The sequence below is a fragment of the Hemitrygon akajei genome, chromosome 5, assembly GCF_048418815.1.
Source record: "Hemitrygon akajei chromosome 5, sHemAka1.3, whole genome shotgun sequence".
Classification (NCBI taxonomy): domain Eukaryota; kingdom Metazoa; phylum Chordata; class Chondrichthyes; order Myliobatiformes; family Dasyatidae; genus Hemitrygon; species Hemitrygon akajei.
Genome location: NC_133128.1, coordinates 51,613,623 through 51,631,150, shown reverse-complemented (window position 1 = coordinate 51,631,150; position 17,528 = coordinate 51,613,623). Strand labels below are relative to the sequence as shown.

Here is a 17,528-nt window from a genome sequence, read left to right as displayed (position 1 = left end):
GGTTATTTGCCTGGCACCAGGCCTCAAGCTCTTCCACCTCCTCTCTGTAGGTCATCTCCTCGTTGTTGATGATGAAACCCACCATTGTCCTGTCATCGGTGAACTTGACAACGTGTTTACACGGGTGTTTGGCTGTGCAGTCATGTGTGAGCAGAGTGTACAGCAATAGGCTCAGCACACATCCCTGGGGAGCTAAAGTGTTGAGGATGATCGGGAGAGAGCTGCAGCTTGAACATCTGAGGTCTGTTGGTAAGGAAGTTCACACCCACTTGCACTGTGGTGTATTTAGTCCGAGGAGTATGAGTTTGTTCACCAAGGTCTGTGAGACAACAGTGTTGAATACTGAACTGAAATCCAGAAAGAGCATTCTGCCATAGTGTTAAAGATTCAAAGTGCATTTATTACCAATGAATGTCTAGATTATACAACCTCGAGATTTGTTTATTTAATAGGCAGTCACAAAGCAAGGAATCCGAAAGGACCCAATTAAAAAAAGACAAACCCCCAGTTATCACAGAGAAACAAAACAAAATAAAACAAGCAAACAATAGAAGTGACAACAGCATTCCAACCCAAATTGAGTCCTCAGATCCAAATCCCCAGAGTAGACCCAAAGCCCCGGTATTCAGTTCATCATATTAGCAGGGTCAGTGTTCATGTTTTCTAGGTGTATCGGGGCAGTGCATGACAGATGCTATGGACCTATGGCATCTGTCATAGGGCAATTCACTTGGTAAGCATATTGGTGAGTGTCCAGTGTGACAGGAATAAAAGCAGCAACACTTTTGTACTTTATATATAAAATTCAGTGCTTACATATGATTTACAAAGGATGTTAAATGTTGCCACAGTAAATGATCTAATATGTATTTACAAGATTACAACACAGTCAACAAAACAAAATGTTTACTGTACTTACCGAGCTGCCCTTTGTGGCTCCATAGCAAATGATAAGTTTGCGGTAATTATAGACACGTATCTCTGAGAAGTGATTAAGATGGGATGGTATTTCTAAAAGACAAATTGTTATTAGATTATTTCTCAATTTACTGTTGAAATTATTTCATATGAATAAAAGTTTGAAATTATGGCAAGTACCTGGCAAGGAACGTGCAAAATCTAGAACACAGTCATAGAGCTTGGCTATACTATTCCATTCATTCAGGAATGCCTCAACCACCTTGCGACCTCCAACAGGTTCTGATAATAAGCTTTCATATGTCAGATAGACGTGACGTGTTGAACCTTGAGACAAAGGAAATCATCACGTTGGAAGTTGATTACATTTTTATTTTAATCAATAAATGTCAAGTATTCACATTAGCTGTGATAAACATTATACTTGACATCATGCATACGGCGATTGAACATATTAATACCTGAACTGTCTCAGAGCATCATACATAGAGAACTAAATACTGAAACATCTGTAAAGACATTTTAATATTTGATTCACATAACAGATATTTACTGTCTATCTACTATAAATGCTAGATATTAAACATATTAGGTTTTTATATTATACATATTTACTAGGTGGGATTGTACCACCAAATACATCTTTAACCCCCCCTCCTTTCTCTGCTTTCTGCAGGGATTGCTCCCTCCGTGACTTGTCCCTTTCCACTAATCACCATCCTGGCACGTATCCCTGTAAGTGGCCAAAGTGTTACACCTGCCCATTCTCCTCCTATCTCACCTCTGTTCAGAGCCCCAAACAGTCCTTCCAGGTGAGGCAACACTTCATCTGTGAATCTGCTGGGGTTGTCTATTGTGTCCAATGCTCCCAATGTGCCCTCTCCACATCGGTGAGATTGAATTGGGGGAATGCTTCGTCAAACACCTCTATCTGTCAAAAGCAGTGGCTCAACATTTAAATTCTGATTCCCATTCCCATTCCAACACACCAGTCCATGGCCTCCTCTTGTGCCGCGATGAGGCCACCCTCAGGATGGAGGAGCAACACCTTATATTCTGTCTGGTTAGTCTCCAACCTGATGGTATGAAAATCGCTTTCACCTTCCAGTAAAAAGAAATTCCTTTCTTCCTCTCCTCTTCTATTTTCCACTGGCCTTTTACCTCTTCTCTACCTGACTATGACCTCCTCCTCCCCTTTCTCCTATAGTCCACTCTCCTCTCTGACCAGATTCCTTCTTCTCCACCACTTTACCTTTCCACCAGGCTTCACCTAGCACCTGCTAGCTATCCTTCTTCCCCTCCCTCCACCTTTTTATTCTGGCATCTTCCTTTCCAGTGCTGAAGGAGATTGGCCTGAAACATTGACTGTTCATTTCCACGGACATTGCCTGATTTTGTATATGTTGCTTGTGTTTCTGGTATCCGCAGAATTTCTTGTGTTTATGATTTATACCTACAACTCCAGATTCAAATTACATCAATGATATGTACAGATATTAGTTTATGTGATAATGTTTTTGCCTTTATAAAACAATAAGTCTGTGAAATATAGTTTGTGTAATCTAACACCTTAAATCCAGAGGGTCTCCTTGGTCCTCTGCCTTCAAGGTGAACATTTGCTATCTGGTAAACAGCAGACCACCTTGCTCTTATGCTGCAGAATTCATCCCAACTTTATCTTCAACTAATACTATTCCACATCCTTAATTTAGCTTTTTAAAGACTCCGCAATTACCTAACTATACTGAAGCACTGTTCATTTTATTTTAAAGTGCTTTATCGACAAAAAAAGTTCCACATTTAAAATATGTTGTACATTTCTCAGTAACCCATGTTCAACTATATTTATATGCATTCTGCCAAGTAAAATGTTTTAGAGCAAAACATTTCTCATAAATTTTCAAGATTTCCAGGGCCTTCATGGATTTAGTTTGGTTTCGTTAGATTTTTCAAGTGCATTGAATCCATTTTAAACTTGGAGGTGAATAAAACTTCGACAATGAAATCTGCAACATCAGGCAAAGTGACTTTTCTCTGCCGAACATCTGTAACATTGGCTGAGCTTGTTTGTTTCCCCACCCCACCCTTTCGGTTTTCCAATTGGGACTGGAGGACATGCCCAGCCTGACCTGCAGGTTATGTCTTTCTGCTTCAAATTTCACAGCTCCCACATTCTTTTGTCTATGTTCTTACACTAACTGCTCCTATTCATTCATTGACCAGATAACCTTGTTTACAGCTTATCCCCATGGTCCCCAGATTTACCCTTTCAGAGACATTGCTCGCCCTATAGTATAAACTTTTGTTTCCTCTCCAGCTGGGGAAATACACAATCTATTTCTCTTCGCAAGTATTCAGCTTGATCTGCTGGGGATTCCCAGCATTTTCTGGAAATGCATGAGGTAATAGGAACCTCTCGATTCAAAGAGCTTTCTGGAAAAAAGTAAACTTTGAGAAAATCAAACCAAAATTAAATGGATTTGGATGTAGTATAGACAAAGTTAACAAAAGAACTAGAAAGTAGCTAACCTTGCTCTTTGGCTGAAGTGCTGTTAAGAGGGCAATTGGCAAACACCAATTCTGCCACCCATGTCCGATTATTTCTTCCTTGCAATCGGAAAGTGCAATCCAACAAAGATCGGTCTAAGGCCTTCTGTGTCTCTTCACTGACACTTGTACATATAGGAATCCTTGGAAACATTTAATAAAACCATTTGGCTTCAAAAAGTTTTAAGTATGTTAGGTACAACATAATAATTATAAAATGAAAAAAAAAGCTGAGATAAATGTTGGGGAGAATTGGCAAGACAAAGAGGCCAAATACAAAATGCTAACCTGATGCTTTGCAACATTAAATAAAGAAATCGTAGCAGTCTAAGACAGTACAACTTTATGGAATGAAGAAAATGAAATTATTGTCAAAATATGTTACTCTTCAGTGTAAAATTTTAGTATAAATTTACTACAAAAAACAAAGTTTTGTGTTCACAACCAAACAGCAATCATGGCCTAGACTTTTACCGATCGAAGGACAGTTCACATTGGTGGGAAAGAAGCCTCCCATTTCAGTCTCACAAGAGTTCAGCCAGAATACATTCACAGAATGCAATCCTGATACAAGCATGCTCTTTACCTAAGATTTGCACTGAGCTACGCATTCTAAAATCTGTTTGTGTTGATCCTTATTAAGTATAGAATTAAATGTGTCCAAGTGAAACATAACTGCTCTCAACCATAATGAGAAGTCTGAATTATTGATCCTCATTTAAGATCATACATGAATGATCTGGGCCCACGATACTAGTTATTCCATTGGCAAGAATTTCATGCGGTCATGATGAAATCTGGTTCTTTTCAAACTTTAATTCTGATCTGTATTTCATTACAGATAAAGTGAGACAGATTTGAAGAAATGAACAAAGTGGCTGCTGCTGCTATCAAGCAACAACGATTTAAAAGAGAAAATGAAACTCTGAAAAGCCCATCACTGTTCAGATTTGAGAGCAATTTGAACTGAAGTAAGGTGTATTATATTGGGATACTTCCAGAACACAACATTTCTTTTAAAATAACCAAACAAAATTCGTAATGATTTGCATCAAATGGGACCATCTAACCTGCTTTTGACAAGATTTTTTTGCAGAATAATATACAATTTTAATTTCCATTGCATATTTTCAATCTAAAAGTCTTTAATGATTTGGATTTAGATACCTGGGAATAGTTCATCAATCAAAACATTGATTATTAATTTTCTCGGAGATGTTTGACTCTCTGCCCATAAGATTTTTAAGGAATGTGCATTGTGACTGCCTAACCTCTACTCACAGACCAAGGAGTCAAATGAAGATCTTCAAAGACTTGCATGCACATTTGGTAAAGTTATCTGAAAGCTCAGGAATGACTGATATCCAGTGTGCATAACACTAGAACATGCTTGTTAAATACAAATCTATTCAATTTATAATAAAATACAATAGTGAATGCACTATTTAATGTTCACATTGTGACCCAGAGTAAATACTGCCAACTTTAATTTTAATGTTTATTTGAATGCAAAATCTTCATAACGAACCATGTTTCATCTTTTTTTCTTCATTTGTCTTGTATTATTTTCTCTGTATGTAGGTGCCTGTGATGCTGCTGCAGGCAAGTTTTTCATTGTACCTGTATGTCACCATACCTGGGCATGTTGCAATAAATTCAACTTTGGTTAATTGTTCAGCTAGAAGATGATTCAAGGTGGATACACAATGCTCCCTCTTCCACTGAGTTATTAACAAAGCAAATCGAAGTAATACAGTGCAGATAACATGCCTCATTTCACCAATGCTGAAAGGAGGAGTATATTTACTTTGGAAAAATTACCTTAGTATGCGTATAGCATGACTGCAGCTATCTCTCTCCACTTGAACTCCTTGATGAGGAATCTCCATAGCAGAAAGCTTTAAAACAACAGATCCACTTAGGAACTCAAATGGTTTTGTTTTGAAAACATAATTGCAGCAGAAACAATCAACATGTCTGGGTCAAACAAAACTAAATATTTCAGTACAGATTTACAGATGCAGAAATGAACACAGACCTAGTAAAACTTTACGTTAACTGTTGCAGTGTTGAGCTCCACACTAAAAGTAGCATTAAATGGATTGAAAAACACATAGCATTGATTCACCAATACAAAAACAAGGCATTCTTTGAAAATTTTCATCTTTCCTGTAAATTCACAGGTTGTTGGGGACATTTGGTTAAATTATGAATAATAATTGAACATTACATAGAAACAGTTCCAGTGATATCAAGGCAAGTCGGAAGGGAACATAAATAAGGTTAAAAGATAAAACGTTTAGAACAGGCTACAAAGATTTGAAATAATTTAAGTTGTGAATAAGCGGACTCAGAAACACAAACATTTAAGATTGGATTTGATAGATGGAAGAAATAAACAAAAGGGCTATTGTAGTAGGTGATCTTGTGAAATTAGAATCATTGTATGCACGGAAAACAAACTGAAATTCAAATGAAAACCTCTTCTATTTCTTTCTCACACATTCTGCCTAAATTGCTGAGTACTTTCAGTATTTGCATTCCTTAGTTTTGTGCCTGTGTAACTTGGTACAGCAATTCAAAATGGCTCAAAATCAAGTCAACTGCCAGATTTATGCAGCTTCACATTACACTGTCAAAATAGAAAGCTTTCAAAGATATCGCTGTCTTAAAAGAAACAGCTGATCAATTAACCAGATCAATTTGGTGTCAAATCCCTCAATGATCTATAGAGCATACATCATTGTATGCTTTTTTTGTAACTTAAACACATCTTCAGTGCCACAAATTTACTGTAAACTTATAACGAAAATAACTGCAAGGAGAGAAGAAATTTTAAATCTTCTTACCTCACAACGAAGTCCAATGAAGGGCATGTTTGTGTCACACATTGCTACAAGGTGCGCTAGGACCTTATTAAAGGCACACACTTCCCCTGTCCTCTTCGGTTTTTTCGGTTCTGTAGGTCCTTGATCAGCCAACAGCTATAATTTAAACATATCTATCAATTATCCAAGGATTTAAGAACAAAATCATGCTTGCTTCCAAAGGCAAACCTGAGTAAACCATTGGTTTGCAGCCAGAAAAAAACACAATCCTTAAGTATTTGTTATCGAATGGCTCTAAAGATCAGAACCTCTGGTAAAAGATCTACCATTTTACAATGCAGGAAACACTGAACACAGTTTGCATGTCAATCACTTTTAATACAAAGTAGTCCTAAGTCTATCATGTTAAGTTGTTGACTTATTAAGCAAGGATGAAATTCTTCTGAACTTTTGAAAATTACAGTCTAATCTTCAAGTGTTTTGCATGGGAAAAACATAAGGTGTGCAGTTCCACAATCATAAAATCCTTGTTCGTTCCAACCCCATTAAATCTGGATGTTACACTGACAGCGAGGAAAAACATTTTACACAATAGACAGAATAAGCTCAAAACGTTGGCAATGCAAATGTACAGTAATGCTTCTCTCACATCAGCTTCATCAACGACAGCTACCCATTTGATTCCTATCCCTCCCCATAGAACCTATTTGGTGAATTAACATTTGCTAAGATCAAAATACCTTCCTTTAAGTCCCTCATCTCATTGCACCCCATTCATTTAAAATACTCAACCAGTCTTCTTTGTTCTCCCTGACCACCCACCCTACCTAAACAACTTGCATTACCAGAGATATAGACTGATTACGAAATCCAGCTCAGCTGAGTGAAAGCTGCATGGAGAATGGATAATACAGATTGCAGGGTGGTAAAAGTAAACACAACATTTTAAAAAAAATGGAGTGGGTTCCGGTGACGTCATCGTCGAGAATGGCAGCTTAAGTCACTAGCTCCTCCGGAAAAACGCGTATTAAGCCCCGTTAACCCGTCAAATATAATATTTTTCAAAAAATATTTGAACTGAAAAGAGGGGCAATAATGGGGAAAAGGAATGGGAATAAAAAAAGCGACACTGCGGAGCCTGTGTCCGAGAGGAGTGCAGCGAGTGGCTCTCCAACCTGACTGTGTGTGAGCGAGGTGGCCGCCGGGCCTCGTTCAGTCGAAGTGGCGAATGTCTTCGAAATCCTGAAAGAGATAATGGAGGTCCAGAAAGATATAAAGCAACAGCTCCGTGATATTAAGGCAGAGCTCGCCAGTGTTAATCAAAAAATAGCGGTGGCAGAGACTTGCATTGAGAAGGTGGAAGATCACGTTCAAAATGTGGAACGGATACTGAGCAAGACAATAAAAATAATACATCACCAAGAAGGTAAACTGCTTGATCTGGAGGGAAGATCACGGCGGAAAAATATCAGAATCTACAACGTTCCCAAAGGAGCAGAGAGCTCATCTATGACGGAGTTTGTTGAAAAGTTACTGTGGGACGCGCTGGATCTTCCCTCGGTTATGAAGCTGGAAGTTAAGAGAGCCCACCCCACGTTCGTTCCGAAACCTACCCAGGATAGAAATAATAATTAAATTCCTGCGGTACAGCACCAAGGCACTGATTCTACAAAGGGCCTGGGGTAAGAAGAGAGTGTTTTATGACGATAAATTAATATATTTCGACCAAGATTACCCCCACCCCGCGGTCCTGCAGAAACGCAAAGAATACTCTGAAGTAAAATGAGTACTAAAGCAAAACAAGATCAGATTTCAAACTCCGTACCCTGCTAAACTTCGAGTGTTTTATGACAATGGGACACAGTTGTAGCAGACAGTGGAAGAGGCGACTACAGACGTGAAGGCCAGAGGGTTGCCTGTTAGCGTCACCAAAACGAGGGAAAGCCTGACTGAGGAATTATCCTGCTCCGCTTGGGAAATGGTGCGAGAATCGAGAAGGCAGGAGACAGGAGGCTGAGAGAAATATATCAGGAAGAGACCGGGAGTTTCCCAAAGACAGTCCTCACCCTCTTCAGAAGAGCGATAAAGTTTGGCTCACTTTTAAAATGTTGAGAAGCTAAATGGAAGCAAAAATACACCATGATATACCTATCTCGAGAAATACTTATTATAATGTGGATTTTATATTATTTAGTTGTTATTATTCTCTCACTAACTCCTTTTTCCCCACCAAAATGAGTGTGTGTGTGTGTGTGTGTGTGCGCGCGCTTGCGCGCGCAAACCCCATTTCCAGAAAAGTTGGGATATTTTCCAAAACGCAATAAAAACAAAAATCTGTGATATGTTAATTCACATGAGCCTTTATTTAACTGACAAAAGTACAAAGAAAAGATTTTCAATAGTTTTACTGACCAACTTAATTGTATTTTGTAAATATACACAAATTTAGAATTTGATGGCTGCAACACACTCAACAAAAGTTGGGACAGATTTAAAATAAGATTGAAAAGTGCACAGAATATTCAAGTAACACCGGTTTGGAAGACTCCACATTAAGCAGGCTAATTGGTAGCAGGTGAGGTATCATGACTGGGTGTAAAAGTAGCGTCCATCAAAGGCTCAGTCTTTGCAAGCAAGGATGGGTCGTGGCTGACCCCTTTGTGCCAAAATTCGTGAGAATTGTTAGTCAGTTCAAAAGGAACATTTCTCAACGCAAGACTGCAGAGAATTTCGGTCTTTCAACATCTACAGTACATAATATTGTGAAAAGATTCAGATAATTCAGAGACATCACAGTGCGTAAAGGGCAAGTTCGGAAACCACTGTTGAATGCGCGTAATCTTCGAGCCCTCAGGCGGCACTGCCTAAGAAACCATCACGCTACTGTGACAATCATAGCCACCTGGGCTCGGGAGTACTTCGGAAAACCATTGTTGCTTAACACATCCAGAAATGCAAATTGAAACTGTATTACGCAAGGAGGAAGCCATACATCAACTCTATGCAGAAACGTTGGCGAGTTCTCTGGGTCCGAGCTCATCTCAGATGGACCAAAAGACTGTGGAACCGTGTGCTGTGGTCAGGTGAGTCCATATTTCAGCTAGTTTTTGGAAAAAATGGGCGTCGAGTTCTCCATGCCAAAGATGAAAACGACCATCCTGATTGTTATCAGCGAAAGGTGCAAAAGCCAGCATCTGTGATGGTATGGGGGTGCATCAATGCCCACGGCAAGGGTGAATTGCATGTATGTGAAGGTACCATTGACTCTGAGGCATATATTAGGATTTTAGAGAGACATATGTTGCCATCAAGGCGATGTCTGTTCCCGGGACGTCCATGCTTATTTCAGCAGGACAATGCCAGACCACATTCTGCACGGGCTACAACAGCGTGGCTTTGTAGACACAGAGTGCGTGTGCTTGACTGGCCTGCTGCCAGTCCAGATCTATCTCCTATTGAAAATGTATGGCGCATCATGAAGAGGAGAATCAGACAACGGAGACCACGGACTGTTGAGCAGCTGAAGTCTTATATCAAGCAAGAATGGACAAAATTTCCAATTGCAAATCTACTACAATTAGTATCCTCAGTTCCAAAATGATTAAAAAGTGTTATTAAAAGGAAAGGTGATGTCACACAATGGTAAATATGCCTCTGTCCCAACTTTTGTTGAGTGTGTTGCAGCCATCAAATTCTAAGTTTGTGTATATTTACAAAATACAATTAAGCTGGTCAGTAAAACTATTGAAAATCTTTTCTTTGTACTTTTGTCAGTTAATAAAGGTTCACGTGAATTAACATATCACAGATTTTTGTTTTTATTGCATTTTGGAAAATATCCCAACTTTTCTGGAAATGGGGTTTGTATATTACCGTATATATATATATATATATATAGGAGTACACAGGGAAATCTTTTCTGTGTAATGGATTTGTTCACTGACTTTTATGAATACTGCATTGGGGGCCCTCAACTCACAAGTAGGAGGGGTTATCCCCCACATCAAGACATTTCCTCTAGCTCAACGCAGGGTCATCTGCCAGAGACCTCAGCCTTGGAATCACACGTTCGTTGCTATTTTTGTTGTTATTTGTGTTTCTTGGTTCTTATTTGTTCAGGGAGTAGATTGATTTAAGTTTTATTCTAATTTCAATGGTACATTGACCGATAAATACAGATGGCTAAGGACAAGGTAAACTTCATTTCTTTTAATGTCAATGGGCTATTAAATCCAATCAAACGTAAGAGAATTTTATCCAATTTGGAACTGTTTGGTTCGTGCTGGGAAAAGTGGTTTGGCTGCGTGGTGCCTCATGGGCCTGATTTTATTCTCACAAATCAATGAATCTGTTGTAAAAAAAGATCACTCCCTACTTGTACATAGTTCTTTCCTTTTGCTTGTTTTTTCTTTCCACTCTTTTCTATGAGTGTACACCTCAGATAAATACTTTGTGGAGATTCGTGATATATATGATTATATGATATATGTGTACAATGTCTGAAATACATCTTATGGAAATGTTTGTTTGATGATGAACTTCAATAAAAAATAAATTATATAAAAAATATGGAGTGTGAGTGAGAAAACAAGGAAATACAGACAGGCAAGCATAACATCAAGAGGAGTGAAAATGCTGTGGCATTAAGAAAACATCAGCACAATTCCAACTCAACATAGATCGACAAAATTTTCTGAGCATATTAACTGGTATAGATAGTGAAAAACTGATAAGCATGGATTTTCAATGACCTTTGAGAGTTTCCAAATAATAATTGATGTACAAAAGTAAAGGAATGGAGATAAGTTTCTCAGGGTAACAGGGATTGCTGGCAGGGGTACCATAGAATGTCTGAACCAAAGCTGATCTTAAAGAAACACAAGATTCTAACAGGCTGAGACAGATTAGATTGAAAGACAATGTTTTCGATGACTGGGAAATTCAGAATCACTGGTCACAGTGACAAGAAACATTTAAAACTAAGATGAGGAGAATGATCTTCACCACGAGCCTGGCTGCAAAAAAAAGGGTTGGGCATAGGGCCAGCAAACCAATCCCATTATCAGACCAGAGCAACGGAAACTCTGAAAACCTCAACCTTGGGAGAGTAAGAATCTTCCCCATATGTATGAAGTTGTGTGGTGAAAACAGTACCCACAGGGCCGATCAAGCTTCGCCTTGGGCTGAGGACTCTGGTGAGCTGCTCCTATACCCCAGTTGGGGGGGGGGGGGGGGGGGGTAGTCTTAAGAAGATGATCTTGGCTCCGTAAACATAAAAAAAAATGCTAACTGATCACAGTGAAACATTTAAACTTGTCTAAGTAGGTGCACAACTGATGTTTCCCCATAGCTCTGTGTCTGTAATTAGGATCATAATTTCAACATATTCAGGACAAACAAAACTAAATTCTTTTCCCTTAGAAAGACAGTAATTCTTTGAAATTCTCCACTTAATGAAGCAGTGGAGGCTCATCACTGAATATAAACAGGAAAATAACTTTCAGATATTAAAAGCAGGGAATTAGTGGTTAGTGCAGGGAAGTGGTGTTAACGCAAACCATCAGCTTCCTCCTGCTTTTGTCGCTTATGTTCATGATTCAAAGTTAGGCAAAGTTAAAATATACGTTTAGTACATTAAAAAATAGCCTACTCCCAACAGCCTGCACTTTCAGTAGTGGAAGAAACGGAACAAAATACATTTGACATCAAGACTCATTCAACTGAACTTGAACCTGTAGATGTTGATTTCAGTTGCAGTGCACAATATTCACCACTGGATGGTATTACAGCAGTGAGTTCCAATCAGAACTGGACCCACATTAAAAAACTTTAAAATAATAGACCTGACCACGCAGAAGCTGGTTTAAAATCAGTCTTTGTTTCTGTGCTGCTTCTCTTTGAAAGAGTCATCCACACTGGTACACATTTTTCATTCCCAAAACTCTTCAGAAGGAAAGTGAATTTCACACCTTTATATGAAACATTTATAACTGACACTGCAGACAGTCCAAAGAGATGTGCTAGGGCAGTCTCTGGGATGAGAGCTAGCACTTTGTATGTGCCCTCATGGTCCCTAAATTCACTTTTACTGGGACTCTACCTCAGACTTACTCCAGTTGTGAAGCACATTGCACCTCACTAGGAATTCGCATTCCTTTTTTTTTGCTGACCAAAACAGGATTACAAAGCATTTGCAAATGCCATCACAAAATTTTGTTTATCAGTGAAATACAAATAATTTTCTCTTAGCTAAACACACACATATGCCCAAGTTTTTTTCATTTAATTTTTTCTGAGGAATTCACTGACATGCTTTAAGTTGTTTAAAAATGTGCAGAGAAAATCAAAGTCATCTAATATTCATTCTGTAACTTCTATGGTCAATGGAAAAGGAATAGGAGGGCAAAATGGGCCCATGAAATATCATTGGTAAATATAGTTAAGGTGAGTTCCCAGACATTATATAATTATATTAAAAGGAAAGACAGAAACCAGGGAAAGAATAGATCCTGATAAAACAACAGGGCAACCTCTGTGTGAAACCAGATGATGTGGGCAATATCGTAAAAGAATACTTCTCATCTGTACTCATGCAAAGTGCATGGTAGACATCAGCATTGAGGAGCAGGTGATGGATGCCTTGGGATGCATAAAGGTGAATAAATTCCCCAAGCCTGTTGAGGTGTAACCCAGCTGTCATAGGAGGCATTGCTGTGGCTTTAAAATGTCATTTTTGCATTTTAATTAACCACAAGTACCACAGGTTTCAGGATAGCAAATTTGGCTCCTTTATCCAAGAAGAGCAGCAGTGATAATCCAAATAGTCTTATATCAGTGGTAAGGAAATTACTGGAAAAAATTTTACGGGCAGGACTTACTTTTGTTTGAAATGGCAAGGATTGATTTGGATGGTCAGCATGGCTTTGCTCATGGCAATCCCAGTTCACAAATTCATCTAGCTTTTTATTATGGAGATAACTAAGCATATTGATAAAGGAATAACAGTGTATGTAGTTTATTTGATTTTAGTAAGGCCTTTGACAAGGTCCCATATGGTGGGTTGAACTAGATGTTTAGGACACATGGGATCCAGGGCAGGCTGTCAAATTGGATTCAAATTGGCGTGGGAATAAGAGAGGTGGTTGTGGAGGGTTGTTTTTTGATTCTTGCTGTGGTCTTGGAACAGAATACACTAGCTGGTTGTCATGTTACAAACTCATAAAACTTAGGAGCATTGCATGACTTCCGCTTGCCTATTAGAAAACGGATGTGATTGCAGTGGAGAGGGTTCCTAGATGCACCTAGAGGTACCCTAGATGAATATTTCAGTTACAAAGAGATGCTGAATAGGCTAGGTTTATTTTCCCTTGCACAGAGAAGGCAAAGGTAAATAAAACTGAGTGGGATAGATTGGGTGGATAGTGAAAATGCACCCATGCTGGAGATGTCTAAAGCAAGAAGGCATAGGTTTAAGGTGAGGTGGGAAGTATAGAGGGGATGTGAGGGAAATTCCTTCCTCCCACACAGAGGATGATTCAAGTCTGGAATGCACTGCCTGAAGAGAAGCACATTATTTATGAAGCATCTAGACAAGTATCTGAAGGCTGTGGACCCAGTGTGGGTAATTGGGATTAGTGTAGATAAGTACAACAGAAGGAATGGATATAATGAGGAACCTATTTCTATGCTGTATGTTTTGACTTCTGTAACATCTAGTAATTTCAAGCCTTTGATTTAAGATCCAAACCTTGTGCTTGTCTCCAGCCTTGGCTTGTTTCCCTGCTTTCACATCCAGCACTAGGTCCTCAATGTTTGGTTTGAACTGTTGCAAAAGCAGTGCAGTGGGAGGACAATCATCTGGATCAGTTAGCCCTTGACTTACGGAGAGAAAGTAATATTTATACTGCAAATCAACAGGGCATCCTGGCTTATCTAACATTTCCACAACCTGAAAGAAAAACAGAAGTGCTCTTAAGTAATCATGAATAAGATGTACTAAAACAAAAACTATTTCATAAGGTATTGTAAATTTACTTTGATTTGGATTGGATAATTTGAACATTTTTATTTCGTATACACATTTACTGAACTTGGTGGTCAGAACAGACAAACTGTTCTTATATTCTTCCACATGGACATTAAAGAATATTACTGGTGGCCTGAGAATACTGCATGACTAGGGTCAATTGCAAGGAAAGAGTAAGGAAACATGGTTTGTAGCAATAAAGTAGATTTATAAATGTCAATGTAGCCAATAGCAATCAATTCACGTGTGAGGGGGAGAGGGAGGGGGAATGAGAATACATATGATATATATATATATATATTTTAAATACAGGTAAACCACTGCATTACAGGGTTGTGCAAGGTGCATTCCTAGGAAATACTTTCCATAATGCAAAGTCATCATCTGTGCACATGCCAAAAAATGTCGCTTAATACAATAAATGTTACGTTCATATATTTACTTTTCTTTTCCATATAAATGTCATGAGAGTTAATTTTTTTCCTCCATCTCAGACTTTTGTCAGTGATTTCTAAGTTCTGTGATGACAGATTTCTATTATCTGAACAATCATAATGCAGAGGGATATCTGTGTAATATTTTGTGAATGGAGGTTTTATCAATGAAATAAACTTACAATATAATACTGAGGAAGACGTGTTAGCTTGATGAACAGTTTGTGTTTTGAGAGGTTTCCAACTGGATGAGAGGAAAGGTTTGAAAGATGTAACGTCTCACTGCAGATGGTGGGAAGATGCTTCACGGACTGTCTGCAACGCTGTTGTCCAAGCCAAAACCTGAAGGGTAATTTTTAATTTTTAAGATTAAAAATTAAGACTACATTTGAAAAAATTTTTCTCAAATTTAACAGGACTTGGGTACTCCACAGCTTTTGAATGCCCAAATTACGTAGATTGTTCATACAAAAAGCATTTTGAGAGACCAGCAAGATGGATTTGCTGGCTACTGCAGGCATCTTCTACCACGTGGGAACTTGATCCACAGCCACATTTCTGACTTGCGAATTGTTCAGGTTATGAACAATTCACAGGAACAGAAGTCTTTTATAACCAAGGGATGACCTGTAAATGTAAAGGAGTAGTTTTCCCTGCCCCCACCCCTTCCTTGCTGGTTCATATTTCCTCCCTTCTAGTATGTCTGAAAAACCTGGTATTTCATACTTACTTTAGTTGCTGAAGCCAAGGAATAATTCGCTTCATCTCATCATTGATTGACTTTTCAATATCGTCTAATGTAGACTGGTCTAATAAGAACAATGACAATGCAAAATGAAAAGACAATATAACAAATAAATGATTGGATCATATGGGTAACACTGAGAGAAACTTAAGGAAAAGTAGAAAACAATTATCACACATTATCTATAATTGTCAATTTAGTTGCTTTTGCTTTACGCATGAAATTATGTACATATAGTGACATGATCACTGCAAATTCTATAGATCATTCAAGTGTGCAGATCTTTTAAAAAAATCTCAAAAAGATGAGGCCTCCTTCTCTTGGAAATAATTAACTTCTACTTTCCCAAATATTGATTAGGAATTCTTGTAAACTCTTTGAAATCTTGCCAGACTATTGTTAAACTGCCAGCAAATGTCAGATAATCAAACCACGTATCTGTGCCATCACCATGACTGAAAAATTGCCTCCTCCACAATAATTTATAACTTTACAACTCCTCATGACCCATCTTCTCTGGAAACCTTCAACAACACCAGACTTGAATGTTCAACAATGTCTAATTTCATCCTGCATGATCTAAATGTCTCATTTAAAACTCAACTCCCACGTCCAAACTTCAACTAAGCTTCATTTACCAAGAGCACAAAATTCTCTTTCTCATTTGCAATTCCCTCCATCGCCCTTTTCTAGCCTACTTCTTGTTATCTCTCAGCCCTAGAACTGCTCATTATTTCTGGGCTTTTCTTCAGGATTATATTTAAGATTATATTCTTGAATATAATCACAGCATCACAGGCATCTGCACTGTCAGCTATGGAGGCCAAAATCAGATCTCTCCACCAAATATATTTCATTCTTTAAACCAATTGAGTTACATTAAATTGTGATACAAGCAGGTTGCTGCTATGAAGTGGATGCCACGACCAAATTTGAAAACATATTTTTAAATAATCACAACTTTAAATATCTACTTAACAAAAAAGGTTCTACAAGATACTTAATAACACATCATCTGACATCTGTACGTCGTCAATGAGATACCCAGAAATTATTTTTGCTTGATATAGTTGTTTTACTGGCATCTTAAACTTACTGGTAAACAGATCCATTAACTTACCAATCCCATATAACATAGGTTGGAACATTCCTGAATGCAAATCCACAAAAATATGAAGACATTCAGATCGACCACAAGGTTCTAAGATTGGAATTACCAAAGTTGGCAGGGCTGTTTCAATAAAGGCTGAGAAAGTAAAAATTAAAAGTCATTTTAATTTGTTACATTCTTAAATTGTTTGTTTTTTTTTCCCTTCACAGCTACAAAGTTGCTTTATTCATAAATAGAATTTATTTTTGTAAACTGATTTTTCTTTCATGTTTATTAAGACAACTATCCCAAAATGAACGTTTAATTATAGATCATTATTATTATGTAATCACATTAGATATGCTTATCCATCTATCTATTCTGTAATACAACCATCCACATCAGCTTTCAAATAACTTCAGTAAGTTCAGAAAATACTGAGTAATCTTCTAAAAAGCTATCATATGTAAGCAGCATCATTTGGTTCATTCCAACAAAAATGAAAAGCTATTTAAATAACAAATAGGTAATTGGTTGTGTCACATACAGTTATCATTATGATTATAGGTCTTCAGAATGGCTTTCAGCTCCTGTAGCTTCTGATGGGAACGTGCATGGACACTGTCAATCAACAGCTTCTCTACTGAAAGGTGGTCAACCTGTGGAATAGAGTAGTTATTAGCATTAATAACTCATTTTTCAAGTCCATTTGAATTTCATGAAACCACAAATTATCAGGAAGAATGCTATGCCATTCAATCAATTGTAAATGGATTTATTTTTCTTTCACGTGTTTTTTTTTAAATTACACAATCTTTTTTGAGTAACTCAATATTCACCAAAGTCTCTTTCAATAACACTTATATTGGCCATCAAGATTAGGGAGGTTGAGCATATAACAACCACATCCATTTGTTGTGTCAATAAGTTCTGGAAATGG

General features: G+C 37.9%; 1 protein-coding gene across 1 annotated transcript in view; it reads right to left on the bottom strand.

Moving 5' to 3' along the window:
* med14 (mediator complex subunit 14) overlaps nucleotides 1–17,528 on the bottom strand; it is a 62,981-nt gene that overhangs the window by 26,638 nt on the left and 18,815 nt on the right. Inside the window, exons 10-19 of the mRNA XM_073045539.1 lie at nucleotides 17,136–17,247; nucleotides 16,619–16,744; nucleotides 15,484–15,562; nucleotides 14,936–15,095; nucleotides 14,041–14,241; nucleotides 6,315–6,449; nucleotides 5,287–5,363; nucleotides 3,448–3,608; nucleotides 1,099–1,245; nucleotides 920–1,011 (exon numbers count right to left, since the gene is read on the bottom strand). Of these exons, the coding sequence (XP_072901640.1) occupies nucleotides 920–1,011; nucleotides 1,099–1,245; nucleotides 3,448–3,608; nucleotides 5,287–5,363; nucleotides 6,315–6,449; nucleotides 14,041–14,241; nucleotides 14,936–15,095; nucleotides 15,484–15,562; nucleotides 16,619–16,744; nucleotides 17,136–17,247 (1,290 nt within the window). The remainder of the gene's footprint in view (nucleotides 1–919; nucleotides 1,012–1,098; nucleotides 1,246–3,447; nucleotides 3,609–5,286; nucleotides 5,364–6,314; nucleotides 6,450–14,040; nucleotides 14,242–14,935; nucleotides 15,096–15,483; nucleotides 15,563–16,618; nucleotides 16,745–17,135; nucleotides 17,248–17,528) is intronic.